This window comes from Ascaphus truei, chromosome 4, assembly GCF_040206685.1.
Source record: "Ascaphus truei isolate aAscTru1 chromosome 4, aAscTru1.hap1, whole genome shotgun sequence".
Lineage (NCBI taxonomy): Eukaryota > Metazoa > Chordata > Amphibia > Anura > Ascaphidae > Ascaphus > Ascaphus truei.
In genome coordinates, this window is record NC_134486.1 from 237451487 (window position 1) to 237473593 (window position 22107).

Sequence of the window (22107 nt, forward strand, 5' to 3'; positions counted from 1 at the left end):
ACTTCTTAAGGGGGGAGGAGCTACCCAAACTTAAGCAAGTTGTCTTAATGATAATTAGGAGGTAGGTTCAACAATCAGTTAGTATAGCTCAACCCCCTTATAACGCTGTTCTTGGGGTCCAAAGAATCACATCGCGCTATAAGCGGATCGCATTCAAAATAATGTACAATTGTATGCATTGTACAATAAAGTATTTAAGATACCAATAATCGTGTTGTAAAGTATTCATAAATACAAAAATTGGGAGCCACGCTTGCATCGCGCTATAAGCGGATTCGCGTTGTAACGGATCGCATTATAACGGGGTTGAGCTGTAATTAGAAAAAAAAAGTGAGAAGTGCTGGTTGCTACCGAAGGATGGAACTTGCAGAGCTCTGCCTAATTCCATATGATGTGAAGTAGCTTCCCTGTGCTGGAGAAGATTTTGTGTCCAATTATTTCAGTGAAGCTAAATGCTTTCTCCGGAACTGGGAATCAGCTTCACAATATATTTCATAGTAAATAAAAATACCCCTTGTGAGCACATTCACGTCTCACACAGCTCTGCAACCTGCTTTTCACCATTATCTCTTAACATACTGTGCTTCCACTGCAGCAAGGGATTCTGGGTAATGACATGCACATGAGCCTTAGGCTAAGGCCCCGCTCCCAGAGTCAGCGCACCCGCACTGCTGACAGGCGGTGCGCTGAGATACACAGACCGCGATATGCGGTCTGTAGGGAGCGGGAGCCGGAGCGGGAGGTGGGCCGGTGGTGGGCGGTTTGACAGGGAGGGGGGGCGTGGCTTGAGCGGAGGGACCCGCTACTCTCCCCCCCCCCCTCCCTCCACGGACTCGGGCTGGAGCTGGAAAGTAAGTTTAAACACACGCAGGCACTCATTCATACACACACACACGCGCACACACACAGGCAGGCACTCACGCACTCATACACACACACACACACACACACACACACACACAGACAGAGGCAGGCACTCACGCACTCGGGCACACACATACACAGGCACACACACAGAGAAAGGCACTCACCTGCTTTCACTCAACACTCCTCCCCGCTCCCCGAAGCGTCTCCTCCTCCCGAAGCCTCCCCTCCCCATTGGCTCACAGCCACACACGTCACGCGTCGAAGCTAGGAAACACCATTCTGTGGTGTCTCCAGCGGCTGACGCGCGACAGCGTGTGATCAGCTGTGCAGCCAGTGGGGACCGGGACCGACTCGCGAGGATTCCCCTGCTGGTGGGGAACTCGCTACATTGCCGCCCGCGCCAACGAGCGCAGCGGGACCGAGGCCTTAGGCCGCGCTTATAGTGCACGCGACGGCGACAAGCGACGTCGCCACGTCGCGAAAACCCGACGCCGGCAAAATTTGATTTTTCAAGGGCCGTCACGTCACAAATCAAATTGCGGGAATCCCGCGATGCCGCCGACTGGCGAAACATAACTTTCGCCGGTGGCGACGGCGGCACTATAGGCAAAGCCTAAGAGAGCAGAATTAAAGTGAAGAGAAATGTGGATTAAAAAATTATAATAACTACTTATATCTCCATTACCACCTCATCCTCAGGATGGATAGACAGAGATACATATAGATAGAATAGAGTAAAGGACGCTTTAATTAAAAAAAACTATTCTTTTAAATGAAAAAGTTTCCAGCATCACCTATCCAAAAATTGAATGATGAACACATGCAGCTATTTTGGGTCATAAATTACCAGCAGCAACTTATGCTGTAAAATCCACTTCAGACATAGAGAAGACTTGTACGGGGAAGCAGCTACTCTCAATAAGAAGAGGAGCTTCATGATGATGAAGAGCAAGCGTTTATAACTCTGGAAACCATTCCTCCAGTGCCTGCAGGGCACAATGCAATGGCCCAGTTAACACCCCCACATCAGCACAGAACTGCTGATAGAGCCACATTACCTCAGGATATGCTTCTAAAATAAAAAAGACAGAAAAGTCAAACCACGGTTCTAGAACCCCGTTTGTTACACATATTTAAATGACATAAAAAAAACGTACACAAATAAGAACAATTGTCATTCAGCACTTACATGTACAGGAGAAAATAACCTACCTGAGCTTAAACCTAGAAATGCTTCATAAATAAAAATAAGTCCTGCGGTCTGAAATGTCAGTCTATATAGGTGAAGTAAGGTCCCCTAGAGGGGTGGGTGCTTCTTACTTCTATGCCCTTTATTTCCTCTACTGTTGGCTACCTAGCCATAGATTACAATGTGTATTATTGCATAGAATAAATCCAATTATGATTAAATAAAGTGTGTAGCAAGATTCTAGCATCTTCATTATATTTAACCCATAAATGTGCAAATAGGTTACACATCATCCTCACAATGAGTCTCAGTTTTGTTTCATTATCTGTCAGTTTCCTACTCCCCTCCGAGCGATCTCCCTTCTCTGTAGAACCCAATCCTACTTTTCAACAAGGTGATTTGAAATGACAGCAGGAAAAAAAAAAAAAAAAAAAAATAGAACAATGTTTCTGAAGGTGTTTGAAAAGTGTGGGCTCTCTACGAAGGGATCACAACTATTACGTTAGGTAGAGAAATATCTGCATTATTATCTCTTTGTTCAGCTACCACAAGTGGTCAGAATTTTGCAAATGCAATGTGAATAGCTAATGTTGCTAGCATTTTGCATTAATTAGCATTGTGAACTATATTTATATTGCTCTGGTATGAAACAGAAGATATTGCATACATTGTATCAAAGCATTGGCCAATGATACGGTGCATGGCCATATAAAGTTATTAGTTAAATTCTTTTAAGGTTCCATAATATGGTCTACTGATATGATACTGGCAAAAGCGGTCTATACATAATGCAGACAAAAGGGTGTGCAATTCTTGGTTGGCTCCTGCCATAGGCCGAGTAATATTGAGTGGGTGCCATGGACCACTACTATAACTTGAGCAATCAAAATGACCAGCAAAATCAGGATGGATAGCATGGACCAGAAATATAGACAAAATGTCAGCTTCATATACTGTTTCAATATCACAACAGTAAGAAACAAAAATAACGTGGGGTGGAACATTCTACGAATAGATGAACAAAATAAATATATTTGAAGAGATTGTATTTTTATTTGCAACTTCCAAAACAACTAAGCTGTAAAGACTTCATAATCCATGAGGATTATAATGCTTGATCGTTCCTTTGTTGTGTGTTATTGTGAATCATTTAAGAACACTCAATAACTTGTGCTATTGCACATCTCTGAGACAGCAAGGCAGGAGGTTTTTCTACTCACTAAAGGGGTCAGTCAGTGAATCAATCAAGTGCCTGAAAAGCCTAAATCATAAGACCAGAAAAATCATGAACCTTGAGTTGTACGTTAAAAAAAAAAAAAAAAAAAAATATAAAGACAAAAATGTTCTATTTCCTGCTAGAATGTTTAAGAAACAAAAAGGAAAAAAAGGAAGCAATGTCCATCTGTTTCCACCCAAATCTCCCTGATAAATAGCTTGTTCTTCAAATAGCTGAAATGATGCCTATAGAGAATCCATACAGCTCCCTTTACCATCATTTTCACCCCCCCAATTAGCATACACATAATTGTCCCATAGCATGCCAGAGCACACAATTCTGCAAAAATAAAATACCCTTACAGACAATTGCATCACACTCTTAATCCCATAGCTGGCCTCGCTGACAAGTGATTAAGAGGTAATTATGGAGAATGTTAATGGAGAGGTTATATTATATATACTTTTTTGAATGCATTTTTTTCCCGTGTCATATTTTCAACTTTTGGGCCTTTAGAGTCTGTACGGTCTGTTGGAATAGCTCCATATACAAGGCAATTATAAAAAAGAGTTTATAAAAAGTGTCATTTAATGCTCAAGAAAAAAAAAACATTCAGATTTGATGAAAGTTCACATTGCCTTCCATGCGGTGCCAGAGAATTTAAGCATCCATAACCATTTGAGAAGGGAAGTCAGCCTGTTTTGAAGTTGCTTTACTTTCATGGCACCAGATAAAGTTTAGCACATGACTAAGTTTCTTTCCCCCCCCCCCCCCCCCCCTTTAGTGGTTTAACCCTTTTGCTGCCAGATGGGCCTGCAACACATTGCACAGTAAATTCGTTTCAGACCCCACTGGAAGCAAAAAGGGGGTTTAGAGACAGGATCACCCTCATGTAAAAATCAGCTGCCCCTGTATACTTCAATGTGGGTTTACCCTGTTACAAATATCATCCCTGGGAAAATCCAAATGTTGATGAAGAAGAAATGGCAACTGCAAAAGTAGGAGTGTGTGAGCCTCTGGCAATCTAGATCTGTTTGTCAGCATCCTCTGTGCATTACTGCAAAATGTACATGCCAATATTAGGTAATTACAGACACCCAATGGGTACTTGTACTTCTTGCTTCGCATATTTTCCTTTTGAATAAATGTTTCTTTCCAGAGAGCGTGTACAGACTGAGCATCATGACAGATAAAGCAGAGGGAGAAACCCTCCATCTAAATATTATTACAATTAATAATAATAATACCAACATTAGACATAGGCCGGTACAACATACACAATCTTACCTACAAGAAGGAAGCACCCACTTCTTCAAAACATAGGACAGAACCTCCGCGGCCACCGTATCAGAGGGTACTACCTTTATGCGTTCCAAACCTCATTCTTGGAGTGGTAGGCACTACAATTCTGATTAGTGAGGCGTGACACGCAGAGAATCCACCGACGTCAGATAAACTTTGGGGGCATAATTAAGGGCTCTTGGCGTGCTGGACGGGCATTACAATTTGACATCATGTAAAAGAACCACAAGTGACCCCCCCCCCCCCCCAACACTAGAGCAGTTGCGGTTTGCTGAAGTCTGTAGTAGAGATATCAACCTCCAGTGATATTTTGGGGTTCTAGTCCAAAACATGGCATTTTAATATTACTTCTTTCTTTCCATGGGACTTCATTGAAATGTATAAGACAGTAAATCGGTGAAAGGTGTCTGCTGTAGAAAAAGTACAACATAGGTTATGATTAATTGCAAGTGGCATCAAAGATGCTTCTTAAAATTACCAAAAACTGTATTTTCTGTTCTGTATGTGTGTATATATATATATATATATATATATTATATATATATATATATATATATATATATATATATATATATATATTATATATATAATCTTTATTCCTTTTTTCCAATGTGAGCTACACATTGTGCTTATTACTGAGATAAGAGATCACTGAGGTTCTCAGAGTTTAGTGATAACTTTTTGGCTGCTCAGAATATCAGCATTTACGATTCTATCTCATATCGCATTCAGATGGAATATACTGCATACGACTTTATATAATTTTGCATTTAATTATCAATTCACCGTTTTTTGACTTGTATTTTCTTATAATTTTTGAGTGCTGGGAGGGTTGTCTGTATATATGTATATAACATAACTTGCAGGTTACTTTTTTAAATTTGTATGTACCTGTCTGCAATTTGTAGACAACACTGCAGTAAGCTTAGATGTAAGTGGAGGATAAACTCATGCTGTATTATTAGGTACCACTACCATCAAGAAAAGATCAAACTTCCAGATTCAACAAACCACAGTAATTTATTAACCGACAATAATCAATAGTTGCAGGTAGACAAACGGTATTCTTCTCAGTTGATCTGTCATGCATTGGGGCAGACTGACTGAAAATGTGGGCTGAGAGTTATAGAGGGCAGTATCCTGTAGCACTGAAGTTGTGGGATATGTAGAGTTGGGAGTTATAAAGGGCAACACTACAGACCGCGGGGCTGGCCTTAGGGCAAAGCGGGTTACCTTGGGCCCCGCACTCCCTCCTGTCAGCGCCGGGATCCAACTTCTGCGCGACTGGAGGAGGGAGCGTGGGCCCCCCGGAGAGGTAAGAGAGGTGTGTGTCTGTTGAGAGGAGGGTTCTTACCTTCTCCGGGGCAGCTCTCCTCCTGCAATGTCACGTCGTCATGGCGATCTGACGGCAAATGATGCGTTGCCATGACAACGTAACGTCACTGTACGCCGCGTAGCCATGTCAAATGACGCCACGCTGCAGGAGGATGGCCGGACTTCAAAGAATAGCCCGGGCTGTGCATAGTGTTGGAAGAACACTACAGCTGGGAGCAGGACCTAGTTTATCGATTATTGTACTGTTATTATTATTATTCACTTTGAACTATTATATAGCTGGGCTTTCTACATTCAGTTTTACTGTGTCACTAAGTGTATACTAATCATTGAATGGGTGATAAGATGCCTTACAACAATGTTTAGTAAATCTGGCCCTATGTGTATACTGTACAGTATGTGTGTGAGTTACTAAGCATTTGAATTTGCCATAAAATGCTTTACAGCTTAACAATGTTTAGTAAATCTGGACCTATGTGTATCTACAGTATGTGTGTGTCACTAAGTGCATACATTTGTGTCTTTGTATGCCCTTTCATGCATACAAAATCAGTGAGACTCCAAATCCGTAAGAGTTTACGTGTCTGCTGTTCCTCTTAATCCTGTGCCTTAAACATTATTGAGCCCATAACTTGATAGTTGCTCACCCTCCCTATTTACGGAGGAGACTCCCTCATAATTAGGATTGCCACCCAAACGTTTTTTTGCCTGACTGGTTTCTAATGTCTCTTTGGCTACATCGTTACCTTTTAATAACCATCAGGCACAAAAAAAAATAATATATATATTTTATGTGTATGTACAAAAAATATATATATGTATTTTTATGGGGGAGAAAAAATGTTAAGAGTATTTTGTGGTTGGCCAAGTTATCAGGGACTCTCATATAACAAGGGAGACTTGTCACGTCAGTATATTGCCTGGTATGTGAGGGTTGTATATGTAGCTCTGTGACTGGTTGCCCTGAATTGGACACCTACAATCTGCCTTCTTCCCCCTAGAGACAAGACAACCAATCAGAGACCGTCACATCCCCTATCCTCGCCACTCAGCTACGTCTGCCGGTTCGAGCTGTCGGCAAACTCGGCCCACACACTTTTGGCCACTCCCCTTCTGACGTCACCGTGCAGCGTCCGCCAGCCTGAACACCAATCACAGCTTTCCCTACCGCGAGACACTTTTTCGCTACTGCGGCCGAAAGAGGACAAACAACCTCAGACGTTTACATTCTTTTTTTCCTCCCTTTCCAACTCCCCCTCCCTTTTCATGTGGTTTCCCAGGGCCAGGCCTTAAAGCCCAATCCAGCCGGAGCCCCCATTGTTCCCACACCAAACCGTCTGTGCAATGATTTCATATTTTCTTTAAATAAAGGGAGAAGGGAGGGGAAAACTTTCCAACGTAAACCTTCATTTTTTTATTCTTATTATACAAAATAATATATACATAGGAAGTATTTTAATGTCTTTAGCATTGCACAGATCTTTGTTTTTTTCATGTAGTTTGGACGCATTTTCTCAGTCTTGAGACATATGCTGTGATTTTGCTGCTTCCTTGATGCCTGGTCACCCCCTCCTTAATCAGGACATGGCCAGACGCTGACGTGTTGCTAGTACTGGGGTTCCGGGACAAAGTGGGGTTGCGATTTCTTGTTTTGGGATCCTTAGATAATTGTTTGGCCTTTTTGTTAGAGGAGTGTCAGTCCTCTGTTCCGTCCGCCTCCTCTCTGTGGCTGCACCATTCAGCAGCCCTGGCACACAGACACATATAGGGCACATACACAAAGCAAACGGATACACAGACAGCACACACACAGGGTGTGTGTGTATAAAAATATCATATATACACAGAGAGAGGGATAAGAACATCTCTATATACACAAGATATACCGGTAGTTACAGACACACACGAATACACACCGCACAATCACATACTGTACAATACATCATAGGCGGCTCCGGCACCAAGATGTCCAACCGAGCGCTGTGCAGGGAGGCGAGTCACGCCGGGAGCTGGTACTCAGCCACAGGTACGGGGGGGGGGTATGGGGTTAAGATACGGGGTATTTAGGGACAGGTGTGAGGAAGGGGGTTAGTGATGTGTTTTTGGGGTGCATTTAAGGTATGTAGGAGGGGCCATTTGATGGGGGGGGGGAGTGGATATTTGGGGTGGGGGAGGGGCGTGTGTGTTGGCTGTGGCATTTAACAGGGTGGGGGTGAGGAAGAAGGTTTGTTTGGAGAGTTAGGGGGATAGTGTGGGAATAGAAGCAATTGGTGGGGAAACAGGTGTAAGAAGGGTAGTAGTCACAATGGCAACTGGCAATGGGGGGGGGCGGCATTGCAAGACATGGGGGGATGGTGTTTGGGGCAATAGGTTGATGATCATATATGCCGCGGGCATTTTGATTTGCTGAATGAGGAATTTTTGGTAGATTGATATGCAGTTCAGTGATTAGGTTGGAAGGACATGAAGGGTCTGTGCCCATAGATATTGGAGTCAGGTTGTAGGCCTGATAGGAGCATTACATTGAGAGATTGGGAATGCTGCTGAGTATTCCTGGCATTTTATTTTATCGCTCTACTTGAGGCTTTGCTGAATTCAAAGTCATTTTTCATATTGAGAAAAGAGGCCGTCCAAACTACACACAGGCCTGTCCTGCAGTAAAGGATGTTGGAGGAGAGTACAGTGTTACTTAACGCCATTGTTGCCAGAGGTGCCTGCAATTTATTGCTAAGCAGTGAAGGGTTAAATAATTGGTCTAGCCAACCTGCTTGACCATTGATATAGTAGGGGGGGGGCACCCATGGGTGCTAGTGCTCATGAATCTCCTTACTCCTGTTTCTTGCATTCCTTACAGGATACACAGACTGTACCTGTCCAGAAATCAGAACAAAGAAACCCAAGCAATAAATAACATTTATAGGTTATGTGTATAAAAACAGGATGGACAGAGGGTCTCAAAAAGGTATAGTGAATTGGTTAAGGGGGATAAATTACAAAGTAGGATAAGTGTGGGAGTATCCTGTAAGAATTATAGGATACCCTGCAGAGGAGAGGAGCAACCTGAAAAATAAGAGTTGTTGCGAATGGACAGAGTTGCCAAGATAAAAACAGACATATATGTCATAAATGAACAAGTGACACACAGGCTTATGTGCATACTCACAAGTAGGATATTTTATGACGGACTGTAGTGTGAAGTGCTGTGAGATATTTAAAAGGCGAGGAACAAGCATTCATGTGCAAGCCCTGTAGTGGGTATATACACACCATACAGCTGGTTGAGTGGATGTGTAGAGAGCATACAGAGAAGAGGCTAAGACTATTGGTAGGAGAACACAGGTTAGATGCTGATTAATGAAGAAAGGGTCTGTTTGGGCAAAACCTTCAGAAGATGGCAGGGGCAGATGTGACAACACATACTAGGGAATATTGCTATACTGTAAATGGGGAGGAGCCCACACTATATACATAAATGACGACATTAGCAGCACATGTCACAGCAATATCTGTCCAATACCTTGTGGCTTCACTCTGCAGTCCTGGTTGCTTCAAATGGCATCTTGCAAATTAAAAATGTCTGAATCCACAATGTAGAGAGAGGAATTGTCTGCATTACAACAGTGAGGAGGCCCTTTATGGCACCCAGATACAGTACTGTAGTTGGAGCCCATGGTATAAAGATATAGAAATTAGCTAGGGGATTGAAACGATGTTGGTAATAGGTTTTCTTGTGGGTAAGCTTTCCAGACTGCAGAGGTCTCCATCAGATGTGATTGCCCATCTAAACTAATGGTAGGAGACTTAAATGCATAGGGTGTGAGGTTAATCACAGCAGGAGTCTTCATTTAAGAATAAGGTATTCAGAAAACTAGTATTCTGTAGCTGTGGTATTGTCCTGTGGTGTATTCATCCACAGATGAGGTATTGGGAGGGTAAGTATACTGAGGCAGGAGTATTGTCCTCTGGTATCAGTGTTGCACATCTTCCAACTATACCTATTTTGCAGGTACTGCACCAGTTTTTTTTAACGCCCTGCACCCACTAAAACTAGGTGTGTCTATAAGTACATATTTGTGCCAGTGCTTAAAGTGCAAAATCTTCAGCTATGTTGCAGCATCTGGGAGACTTGATGACTGTTCTGATCAGCTGTTTATAAGGAATTTAACATAACTTCTATTGTGTGGGTTTACATATATGCACATATTTTAATGGTAATGATCTTTGTACAGTATATAGTAAATGTCAAGTTACGTTACAGAGCCTCCTTAGGAGGTAATGCACAGAGCTGAGTTTGTAGATTAGTTGAATAAGTCAAGCTTAGAGTTGAGAGCATGCATAATCGTTTCAGCCCTTTGGAGTAAAATGTGTGGGTATAAGTGATATATATATATATATATCAATCAATCAATCAATCTCCAGCCTGTAGTGTATTCAGGGATGGGCCTCACATAATAGCTAGGTTGGAGAAGCTGGGCGCCACATTCATTTTGTACCCTGTTTACTTTATTACTGGCACACAGCAGGAGATGGCTTATTAGGTAACCTTCCTTTTTATAGGCTGCAGTGCTTTATTACCCATGCAACTGCAAATGGTACGGGAAAAACTTCCAATAGTGCAGGAACAATAAACCATATTTTGTTCAGAGCCCTCCAGAAATGTTATGCAAGAAGATTTTGTTTATTTCTCTAAATCCCCCCTCCCCCCCCCCTCAAGGCCTTGGTGTAAAGTTAGATACTTCATGGCATTAACTCTTTATCCCTGAGTGAAGACAAGTTTTGTATTTTGTATGTTACATTGTCACCACAATGTGCTCTTAAATGTAGACACAAACCAGGAGCTGACACCTGCCTGAGCTCAAGGTGCCAGTGGAGGAGTTGGAACTGAGCTGCTTGTGAATATTTGAGGAGGATTATACATGGCAGCACAATCCTCCCCTTCCCCCCAGAAAGGATAGTCTATATCCTATTACTGGGAAAGCTGAGAGCAACAGAGAAATGCTTCATTTCCTTATTCCATTCCCTCGGTCAGTCTCTCTGCAGAAACCTCCTTCCTCCCTATGCTGCCCAGAAATGCCTTGTGGTAGATCTTTCTTGCCTTAATCTCTGTTAGGGGAATAATTTGAGGGCAAGTGGATTTTGCAATTTTCTACTGATATGAGATGTCAACCTCCAAGGACCACAGTGAGATTTAGGGGTTGTAGAATGTAGGTAAAAATAGGCCATTTTAACCCAAGGACGTAGCCCCTGCCTACGTCATGGGATCTGGCACTCCAGCGGCTGCATGACGTAGTGGCCTCATCATGGGCTTTCCATCCGTTGTCTAGGGGAAAGCGCACTTCCTGCGTGTCTGTGGAGCCCTGAAAGAGGGGAAGAGGACTCCTGTTCCCATCAGTGGTGTTGCTCCGAGGAGTGGTCACATGATTGCAATGTGCTGCAGTGTGCCACAGATGGGCACACTGACACAGCAGCTGAGAGGTTGAGTACCTAGATCACAACCTCCCCTAACCCTTTACCAAATTCTGGCTCCTGCAAATTCCGTCTGTCTCCATTTTTTTTTGTTTTTTTAATATTTTTTTTTTGTTTACCCCCTGATAAATACATTACATACTTGGCAGTAACAGTCTTCCTTTACTCCTGCCTATCATTCAACATATCTTTATACAGAGAGAAGCATTACGCCAGAGTTAACTAAAGCAGTCCCAAATATATACCCTCACGCGAGACTTTGGGGATTTTTTTTTTTTTTCAAATTATATTGACGTCAGTCCACAACATTTCATGTGTGTTTTTGTTTGTTTGTTTGTTTTCTTCGCCGCTTTTACTTATTTTTTTTTTGTTTTTAACTGAACTGGAAGGGGTGGTCTGCGGACGGTGGTCTTCTGACATCAGGAGATCCCTGGGTTGCCCTGCTCTGGTCAAGGCTCTGATCGGTCGCCAATAGAAATGTGCGTCGTTTTTGTGTGTCAAAAACCCGCACAAAAAGGTACACACATCTCCAGCAGTCGGGGGTTCCCCAGAGCTGCTCTGTGGTCCCGCACTGTGACCTACCAGTTAAGGGAAGACGATGACTCCCTCCATTCGCCTCATCGGTGATCACAAAGTGCCAGAGAAGCTTTGGCACTGTGGTGCCGTGGCTCCTTTGGCACTCGAAGGGTTAAATCATCAATTCCTCGGATCCCGAGGTGTTTTCTAGTAAATTTTTGTGCTGGTTTTGACATACAAACTACAAATATGGCTGTGAGGCCATGAATAGAAAGTTGCATCATCCTCTTCTGATGATATTGCAACCTTCCTTTGGCTGCGGCAGTGAGCCCTGACCCCACGGCTGTTTTGTGTGGCTAAACGTACTTTGCTACTTGGTAACCGGGGATCACAGGCACCCCAGTTCAGACAAGTTTATAAAAACTGCAAGCCGCATGTACGGCAGCCTTGAAGTAACCACACAGTCTACAAATCTTATACTCTCCGTTCCATATCAACAGATAAGTTTGGTTTAGGACAAATGTTTTGTTCACTGTTATAATTGTCACTAGTCTGATATCGGTGGAAGGTTCAGCTGAACATACTGACACAGCTTTTCCCCATCATTTTCTCTGGTTTTGCCAGTCCTTGGTCAATGACTGTCACACAGTCGTTACTCATCACAAGGATACAAATGACTATCTATCCCTTTGAGAAGTTGATTGCGTGGTCAGTTGGCCTCCCTCTCATCACATTATTTATTATATGAAGACTTTAAGCCACAGCCAAATGTAGACATGCCACAATATATTTTTGCTATTTTTAAAATATCCGTTGCACCCCCCTTTTTCATCCTAATCACATAGTTTGTTTTGAAATTCTATAAGATCCTTCAGTTCCATATATTTTTGTGAAGTCTCTCATATGACTTGTGTTATATGTAACACACTAATATGCAGAAGAAAATGCCCAATGGCTGCCTAAGACCAAATTACTGTAACTTTAGCAACACTGTAACATTATTTCATCTTTTAGAGAATATACTTTAATCCACTTTTAAAATCCCTTTTATAAGAATTACAGATGATATTCGGTTATTTAGCAGAAGCTCTCCATGGTAGGGATCAGCCTTTCTTATCGTTTGCTTTATATGTTTGCACTTATTGTATTCTTATTCCTCGTATCCTGTTTTTTATTTTGTAAACCACTGTATACATTGTTGTAGCTATATAAATAATACAAATACCTTTGACTGCTATTGTGGAGTCTTTTGTAAACATGGCAGGTAACTAACTACCCATTATCTAACCTAAAAAAACAAAATACTGATTCTATCTACCTATCATTTAAGCATAAAGGGCATCCTTAAGCCCTTTGGCGTATGCTGTATCTGGTTGCCCAGCATGCTTTGAAATGAACATTAAACCCATGGATAGGAAGCTAATCTCACATTTTGGCCACCACTAGATGTTTAAGTGCTACATTCTGGAAGCTCCCGTATCCTCCTACTGACTTGAATCCTTCAAGAAACAATAGTATTTTGCAAAGTACTTTTTTTAACTGTTTCTGCTAGTTGGTCCCTTTGGAAAAACTCAAAATATGTAGCGTTCGTTGATTCTATCTTTTTTTTTCTCCTGCTAAATTCATTGCTTGAGAACATCACCAAGAGTTTTTACTTTGTGTAGGTTTATTAATTGTTGTCTTATTCGTATCCCCTCTATTTGATATATACATGTCAATAACATGATGCAGCTGTTATCTTTTGGGTGGTGTCCTCTTTGCATCTGCTGGCTCTTTCCCTCTTTGTTCTTTTTCTTCTGTATCTTCCCACCCCAGTTTTAATTATATAAAAAAATGAAGTGAAACATACCGTTTATAAAAAAATAAATAAGTAACTCTCAAGGTATTATATGCCTGAGTTCTTTTACTTTGTTCCTAATGTAAAGTAAATGCAGCCAGTCCATAAATGTTTATTTTGGCTATTTACCCTTTTCCTCCTCATCCCATATGTGTAGTTTAGTGTTAACTATTCCAGTAGCTTCCTAAATTAGGAAGGCACTATAAGCCTAAAGGGTGGGTGGTGTCTGATATATGTGAATGTGCTCTCAAGTGATATTTTTATTTACTGTAATTTAAGAAGAAAGCGTGCAGAAATATTAAGGTAAAAAAAAATGTTTTAGGAACTCTTAAGGCAGCAGACCAAGCTGCTTTTTTTAAAATTGTTATTATTATTATGTAATTGTTTCCCTTTAATAGGTGCATCAATACAATCCACACAATAAATAATTAGCTAAGTTGCCAATCAATCCGTTCTCCTGTGATCGATCGGGGAAGATTTGGCTCAGGGGTTCACTAAATGGCTGTCAGTGAAGCAGAAGAGGACCAAAGATGCAAAGTTCTGTGGGGAAGATCATGTGACCAGGCAGTCACTAGATACAATTGGTGCACTACTAGAGAGAGAATGCAGGGCTCAAAAAGGGCGTGCCAGATCCTGTTTCAGAAGAGGAAGGGGATGTGACTTTGTAAATGGTTGCTATAGAAACAAAAAATGATTTTTACACTATAATACATAAAAAAATCTAATTCAGAATTGTTTTAAAAAAATGCTACAAATATTTTCTCATAGTACAGAACTGATTTATTAAAAAAACACATGTGGGTGCCCTTATGACATATGTTCTACATCCTGTAGGCCTGGGGCTCTTATTATGTAAAGGGTATGTCATGCCTTTTTTTTGCTCTATTTCTGTGAGAGATCAGTTCAGCGCTCCACAGGAGCAGGAAATGCAATCGGAACCCTTCTGTTCACGTCGCCACGGTGATGTTGCGATCATGTGATTTGCTGGGAGAGATCATTTGATCACGAGTTTACGGACGGTGCATGGCAGTCTGGCACCAACTGTAAAAAGTATGTGTTACATGGCTGACTGCTTTAAAATGATTACTACGGCATTACACCCGACTAAGTGGGACAGAATGTCTCCTTGAGAAAGCACCACCTGGTGCGAAACGCGTGGGAGGGCTTCTTGTCGTTTTTTATGATCTAAATAAAATCAGTGTCATATTTGTCTAACTGTTGTGGGTTCCTGAGCGGTCCTTGGCTTGCTGTGCTTCCATTTACTTCTGATATTTAACTATTCTGGGACAGAATGTTAACCTGTCCATAAGGCTGTATGGAATGACTGTGCACTGCAGAACAATGCATCAGTGAATAGAACAATTTCAGCTCTCCAGATGGGGCTTTATGTTGGCGCTGAACTGAATAACGAGGTATTACTCTTTCTAATGCATCAGCAAAACTGGCACTATATTTTTAGCACGGTCTGCATATTCTTTCCTGCCAAAAACCCTACTGGTAAAGTTATCCTGTGAGGAATTTGAAGGATTTGGCGCCCATGTGGTTCTCGTTTTGGGTGGGATTTAACACCAATTGGTGTCACAGAAGATATTTGATTGTATGCAGTGGATCAGAATTGGGTGCACTCCTAGTACATCTCACTGCACACAGCACCATCCTGCACAGCACAATCCTGCACAGCACAATGCAGGAATCAGTACATTGTTCCAAAACGGATTTTTAAAAAAAACTTTATTTTATGCAAATATGGGAAAACCAGTCCCTAAATTGGCTAATAACAGAGCTCCTGACTAAATAAATGTACAACACAACTATTAGAACAAGGCCTAATCAATAGCACTAAATAATGGTGTAGAACTTCACCTAACCCCTTCACTGGTAGAGTGGTTATGCCTAAAGCACATTGCTCTGCTGGCCTCTCTGATAGCAATGGGGCTAATATATAATAAAACCAGTAACATCCCTGTGTTATCTACCCCATAGCACGTTAACTGGGCACAAAATGCAGTAAGGGTTGATGGTTGAGAAAAGCTAGTTTTCTTAAGTGATATATTAAATGTTACCTTCCATACTAATATTTAGTATTGTGGCTTGAGTCCTTTTGTTAAAGATATTTGTAGATCAGAAATGCACAGTAAATGACAGCATTAAAGGCATAGGTGTAAACAGGACACGTTTCAAAACAATTGTGCATAAGAGGCTCAAGCGTAAAGTAATTTGCCCAAACACTTAACTGTCAGCGAAACCTTCAGGTATTGTGAAAATAGTCACACATACAGTAGAACCAAATTGAATTAATGTCAGTAATATATTTAGAAGAAACACCAGGTCATCGATATATATATTTTTTTAAATGTTTTTATTTTTTTTTAATTTTGTTTTAAACCTGGCAAGCGTACGTTTCATGTTTTTTAAGCCTGCAAATGTTCCTTTGGGATTGCAATGGGAACGCTGAATGGGTGGCGCGGAGTGATGGTAAATCTTACTCGCTCAACGATACTGATGCTCACACCAAGCATGTCATATCCACCTAGAAAGTAAGGAAAGTAACGTACAGATATTTGCTGCATTATCCACCATAATATCAGGTTGCAATGTTTGCAAGCGTTACTCAGGAAAGTTTAAAAAATATTTGTCTGATTATTGCTTCATAGCAGGATCATAAGTTCAGCTTTCAACTCAATTTGTTGTTGTGGCAGAGTTTCAGTGGTATGCATACACATTAATGGTTTTGTTATACAGATGAATAACTCCTACATGCCATCAGAAAGCAAAAGTGGTGCTGCAAATGGGAGCAACAATTGTGTACATATTGTATGGACATGTATATTGTTAGCATTAGCATACAGTAGATATGGTAACTGAAACCAAAGTACAGCTCAACCCCGTTATAACGTGTAAAAGCTGTAAAAATGTTACAACAAAAATGCAGTTATCAAATGAGTTTATTCAGAGTGCACACAGTGGAGACAGCTTCAAAACAAAAAGCTCTCCCCAAGATAACACGGTATGCCATATACAGGTAAACCCCGTTATAACGCGCCTTTGTTATACCGCGATTCGGTTATAACGCGGTTTTCCCGTGGCTCCCGTTTAAAAAAAAAAAAATTTACATTTCATTTTTTTTTTTGCACACTGCACACACTCTCACTGTGCACACTGCACATACACTGCTCACTGCACACACACTGCTCATTGCTCACACTGCACACACTGCTCATTGCTCACACTGCACACTGCACACACACTGCACACAGCACACACTGCTCATTGCTCACACTGCACACACTCTGACACACACTGTTCATTGCTCACACTGCACACACACTGCACACTGCACACACACTGCTCATTGCTCACACTGCACACACACTGCTCATTGCTCACACTGCACACACTGACACACTGCACACACTGACACACTGCTCATTGCTCACACTGCACACACTTACACACACTCACAGACACGCACACTCACAGACACTTACACACACTCACAGACACTTACACACACTCACACACACCAGCACCAACACCCGCTCCCCCCCCTCCTCCTGCGCAGGCAGCGGGGACAACGGTGGGGAGAAGGTGAAGCCGAGACCGGAGGGGCATCCCCCCTCCCATCTCCTGTCACGCGGTGACAGGGTGAAGCCGGGACCGGAGGGGCATCCCCCCTCCCATCTCCTGTCACGCGGTGACAGGGTGAAGCCGGGACCGGAGGGGCATCCCCCCTCCCATCTCCTGTCACGCGGTGACAGGGTGAAGCCGGGACCGGAGGGGCATCCCATCTCCTGTCCCGCGGTGACAGGGGGAAGTGGGGACCGGAGGGACATCCCCGCTCCCATCTCCTGTCCCGCGGGGTGAATATGCGCTGATGCAGCGGCCTTTTTTTTTTCCGCGACCCCGTTACTAACTCGGTGGTCTCGGGGTGGACCCCGAGGACCGCGTTATAACGGGGTTTTCCTGTATTTATACCCTAAAACCTAAAGCTCCACCCCTTTATGGGTGGGGCTTGCACGTCACTAAATATGACATCATTTTGTAATACATAACAATACTAAAGCTGATGTAATTTTGTAATACATAATAATACTGGATAAATGTATGTAAGATTAAAATCATTATGGGGTTAAATGTGATGTCAGTTCTGCCACCTGGCATATTGTATGAGAAAATGTTTCATTGCAAGACTCTGAGCGTATCTTAGACTACTAACGAGGCTTTCTCATAACTTCTGGCCTGTTTACACTTTCATTTGGAGCTTATTGGATTAGGAAAGATAAATAAAGTCAGCTAGGAGCGAAAACATTCCATTCTCTGTTTCACACGTTCTTCACACAGACATAAAACTCACAAAGACAAGACAAGATAGCGGACTAAAATAGTCAAACAAAATGGCTTCTTAGATCCTAATGCTGTTATGTCAGACCCCCTAATGTCTCAACTTCGTCAAACGCGATCCGTTACAACGCAAATCCGCTTATAACACGATGCAAGCGTGGCCCCCAATTTATGAATACTTTGCAACATGATCATTTGTATCTTAAATACTTTACTGTACAATGCATACAATTGTACATTATTTCTAATGCGATGCGATTCTTTGGACCCCAAGCACAGCGTTATGAGGGGGTTGAGCTGTAGTTAGAATTAGGATGCACAGCTAGCACCAATGATGGGACCTGCAATACATTGTGCACAAGACTACATCATTGGGATTTAAACTGTGTCTCCGGCTTAGATTATTGTGTCCATTATAACAAATACATGACATTCCTGGGGAAGATGCAGTTCTTGTTTTCCCCCTGTTGGTCACAGGTTATGTTTAAGTTGCAGTCGCCTCCCCATCCCTCATATGACCTATTTTCAAAGTTAGGCCCTTAAATCAGGTTAACAAACCTTTATTTTTATTTTTCCTAGCTGTTTTGATTTTTTTTTATTGCAGATGGCCCAAAGCAACTCGCATGGCAACTCCTGCTGTTAGTCTCACTTTCTCTACTCTACTAGGCAGAACAGATCGGTTTTCCATGCAAACAACAAAGGATCTTCTGAGAAACAAAAGTGTTATATCCCCCATATAGCCACTCCAGGGACCCAGTGGCGAAGTCATGGGCTTTCAGCTCATTGTCTGAGTGCTATTTAGCAGGAAGGGTAATGGAAGAGGAGGACTCTTCCGTTCTCGTAATCAGTGATGTCGCTATCACGTGATAGCTGGAAGGGGCGATAACGCGATCGCGAGAGGCTGGGGCATTAAATGGGTTACATTTTGGGCTAATTTTTTATTTTATTGATTTTTTTTTTTTAATAAAATAAAATTTTTAAAAAATGTAAGCGGGGAAAAAAACCTACTATACAGTACAGGGAAGAGATCTTTAAAAAAAATAATAAACATGGAAGACTGCTCCTTTAAGTTTTTGCTGTGCTGTTTTTATTTCAGGACCCCAGCTGAGCGCACAGTTGGAAGGCTGGTTATCCCAAGCACAAACCTCAAAGAGACCTGCCAGAGCCATCATTGCACCGTAAGTTATACAATTTGCAGAACTATATAGGACTTGCAGTTATCTTTAGCCTCTTTTTCATCCAAGGTTTGTTTTTGTTTGTTTTGGATCACCGCTGATCTTCGCCTAATTCCAAATTACCACATCAAGGGTAGGTTAAAGCAGCAGTCCAAGGGGCCGTTTCCCCCCCCCCTTTAATGTGTGCATCAATAAAGTCCACACAACGATAAGTAATTAGCTAATTTGCAGATCGATACGTTCTCGTGTGATCGATCGCCGAAAATTCGGCTCAGGGATTCACTAAATGGCTGAAGTGTCGCAGAAGAGTACCAAAGATGCAAGAATGTGGGGAAGATCATGTGACGAGGCAGTCACAAGATACAATTGGTGCATTGCTAGAGAGAGTGCAGGGCTCAAAAAGGGGAGTGCCAGAGCCTGTTTCAGAAGAGGAAAGGGATGTGACTTTGTAAATGGTTGCTATAGAAACAAAAAATGCTTGTTACATTTGTAGCCGAGATCCCCTCTTACCTCCAGTCCGGGGAGGGAAGCTGTCGGGGCGATCGGAGCCGCCGGAGCTCTAGGGCGGACCCGGAGTGCGGTGGCTGCCATCTTAGGGCTCGTGCATGCGCAGTGTAACGCGTCGCGCATGCGCTGTAGCAGAGTTACGGTGGCCATCTTAAAACGGCTCCAACATGCAGCAAGGGATTACATCTCCTAGAGTCCTCAGGGGGAGGGCTTATCACGTGGGGTATAAAGTGCACCAACAATCCACACGGGTTGCGCTACCTCAGACATTGGGTGGAACTTACACTGGGAAGGACACCAGGGATATTGAGTGCCACTGCATCGTAAGTACTTTGGGGGTACTCACCCACGTTATTGTTGTCATACTGTGGAGTACAATTATATTGTTATTGTATATGTGTGTGTGTCAGTAAACAGTTGTTATATACCTGTGTGTGTATTACTCTTTACTGTGATTAGTTCCTGTGAGGGTTATCCCGCCAACGCTGGGATCTCTCATAGGTGGAGGCGCTGCACTATAGGAGAAAGAGCTCACCCCAGGCTCCCAGTGGCGGAGGCTTAGACCTCCTGTGAGCAACAGGTATAGCAGCACGCATAGTCTCCTGCATAGCTTCCCTTAGACATAGGGAAAGGGGGCTACACATTATAATACATTACAAAAAAAAAACACATGTAGGATATTGCTTGGCCTGCAGCTTTAAGAGCAACAAGGGCTAATTTGTGATGGCCAACTGAGCTTGGTCATATCCTTGCAGGGGAGGTTTTGGGTTTTTGTTTGTCTTTTATATTTTGCTTTTAAGAGATCTCTTCTTGCCTTTTACAACGCTGCTTTTATTTTCTAAATCTAATGCTCCGTACAGGAGATATAAACATTTGAAATATTAAGTGTGAAGGAGGTTAAAATGGGGCTCACCCCAGTGCAGTCTAAAGTAACTTCAGATGCTTGAGATTAAGAAAATCATAACACTATAAAAATATTTTTTAAATGTTTTTTTTTTTTTTAAAGAGGATGTGTTCAAGGGGAAATATTGTAGTGTTATATGAGTACTGTACATTCCTATAGACTTCTGTATGGGATTGCTGCTTTAAATACATTTTAATATGTACGATAGTCCTTTTCTGGTTTGGGTTTGAGACGCTGACCACAAACATCAAAAGGTCCTGTGGTTCTTTGGCGTACAATATATTGTATTAAAAGTTCACACTACATATATAGGGCTTCTTCACTTTAAGAGTACTGTCCTATGTCTAAGGGAAAAGGGAACTGCCCTGTCCTGCCCAAAACATTGTTTGACCTTTTTACCTTTTAGGCCATCAATTTACAAAGGAAAAAACAGCATCCTCCCCTCACTAGATGTACTGTATGCTGCCTGTGAAAATGAGGTGATTTTAAAGTTAGCATGCCACCCTCCTTAATTTTTAGCACATCTGCACTTCATCCTGTTAAAACAGTGCTCCGTTGTGCCTCGTTCCTGTTTCCCCTCGAGGACGTTTGTCACAGCACACAGGGGAAGAAGTGTGGGAGAGAGAGTGGGATTGCTTTAACTGTTATACATAAAATGCCGGAGGGAAGTTTTTTTTGCCAGGGAATATGCTGTGCAACAAAAAGCTGTATTAAATGAATTAAAAATACAAAGAATAGGTACAAGGAAACCCTCAGGGTTTGGAACAAAGGACTCAAACTCTAGGATCTAATGCACTTTTAATCAAATGATAGACTCTGAATGCAGTCATCTTCTTCCAGAGCCAGAGCAGTTTTTTTTCTTCTCCTCTGTGCTTCCAACTGGATAATAGAGAACAGATTGTGCATGACTGAGCACGCAGTAGGCTTCATTATCTGGACCATATAGATTGGAAGTTGACAGCATTTGTTCTTCAGAGGGAAATAATGAAGTACCTATGATTTCATGTGTATTTGGGGATAATTTGCAGACTGTGTGCCCTGCATGATCCGTACTTGGCATCATTGGGAGAAGTCGTATAGAGGTAGCTTCACTGTCTTTTAAAGTGGAAGAACCCAGTTTGAGTCCCACTGGCATCTCCTAAAGTAACTTGTGTAAGTCACTTTATCTCCCCCAAGCCCCAATATCAGATTGTAAGATCTTAAGGGCAGGGACTGATTTTGCCTGAGAAAAGTATGTACAACACTGTCGGTGTCAGAAAATATTTATTTTCGACAAATGCTTGGTACACACATACAATAAGAGCATTTATACAGCTTTCCTTGGAAGCTTTAACAATATAACACAGTATACAGTACATGAATTGATTATAAATCAGCAATTCAATTGGTTTTAAAGGGTACCAAAAAATCTATTTTTCAATCAAGCTGGATTAGTGGTTTAACACAGTCATA

General features: G+C 42.1%; 2 protein-coding genes across 4 annotated transcripts in view; one reads left to right on the forward strand and one right to left on the reverse strand.

The window, feature by feature from the left end:
* The window catches only part of LOC142493291 (presenilin-2-like), a 57869-nt gene extending 53167 nt beyond the window's left edge, over nucleotides 1-4702 (reverse strand). Inside the window, exon 1 of one of the 2 annotated variants that reach the window (XM_075597062.1) lies at nucleotides 4560-4702. The gene's annotated coding sequence lies outside the window, so the exon portion shown is untranslated. The remainder of the gene's footprint in view (nucleotides 1-4559) is intronic. The other variant, XM_075597063.1, reaches the window with a different exon arrangement.
* Nucleotides 4703-7735: 3033 nt separating this feature from the next.
* Nucleotides 7736-22107, forward strand: part of MEMO1 (mediator of cell motility 1) — a 41574-nt gene continuing 27202 nt past the window's right edge. The window contains exons 1-3 of one of the 2 annotated variants that reach the window (XM_075597065.1): nucleotides 7801-7935; nucleotides 8764-8871; nucleotides 19166-19247. In XM_075597065.1, the coding sequence (XP_075453180.1) occupies nucleotides 8850-8871; nucleotides 19166-19247 (104 nt within the window). In that variant the 5' untranslated portion in view covers nucleotides 7801-7935; nucleotides 8764-8849. Of the gene's footprint in view, nucleotides 7936-8763; nucleotides 8872-19165; nucleotides 19248-22107 lie in introns of both variants that reach the window. The other variant, XM_075597064.1, reaches the window with a different exon arrangement.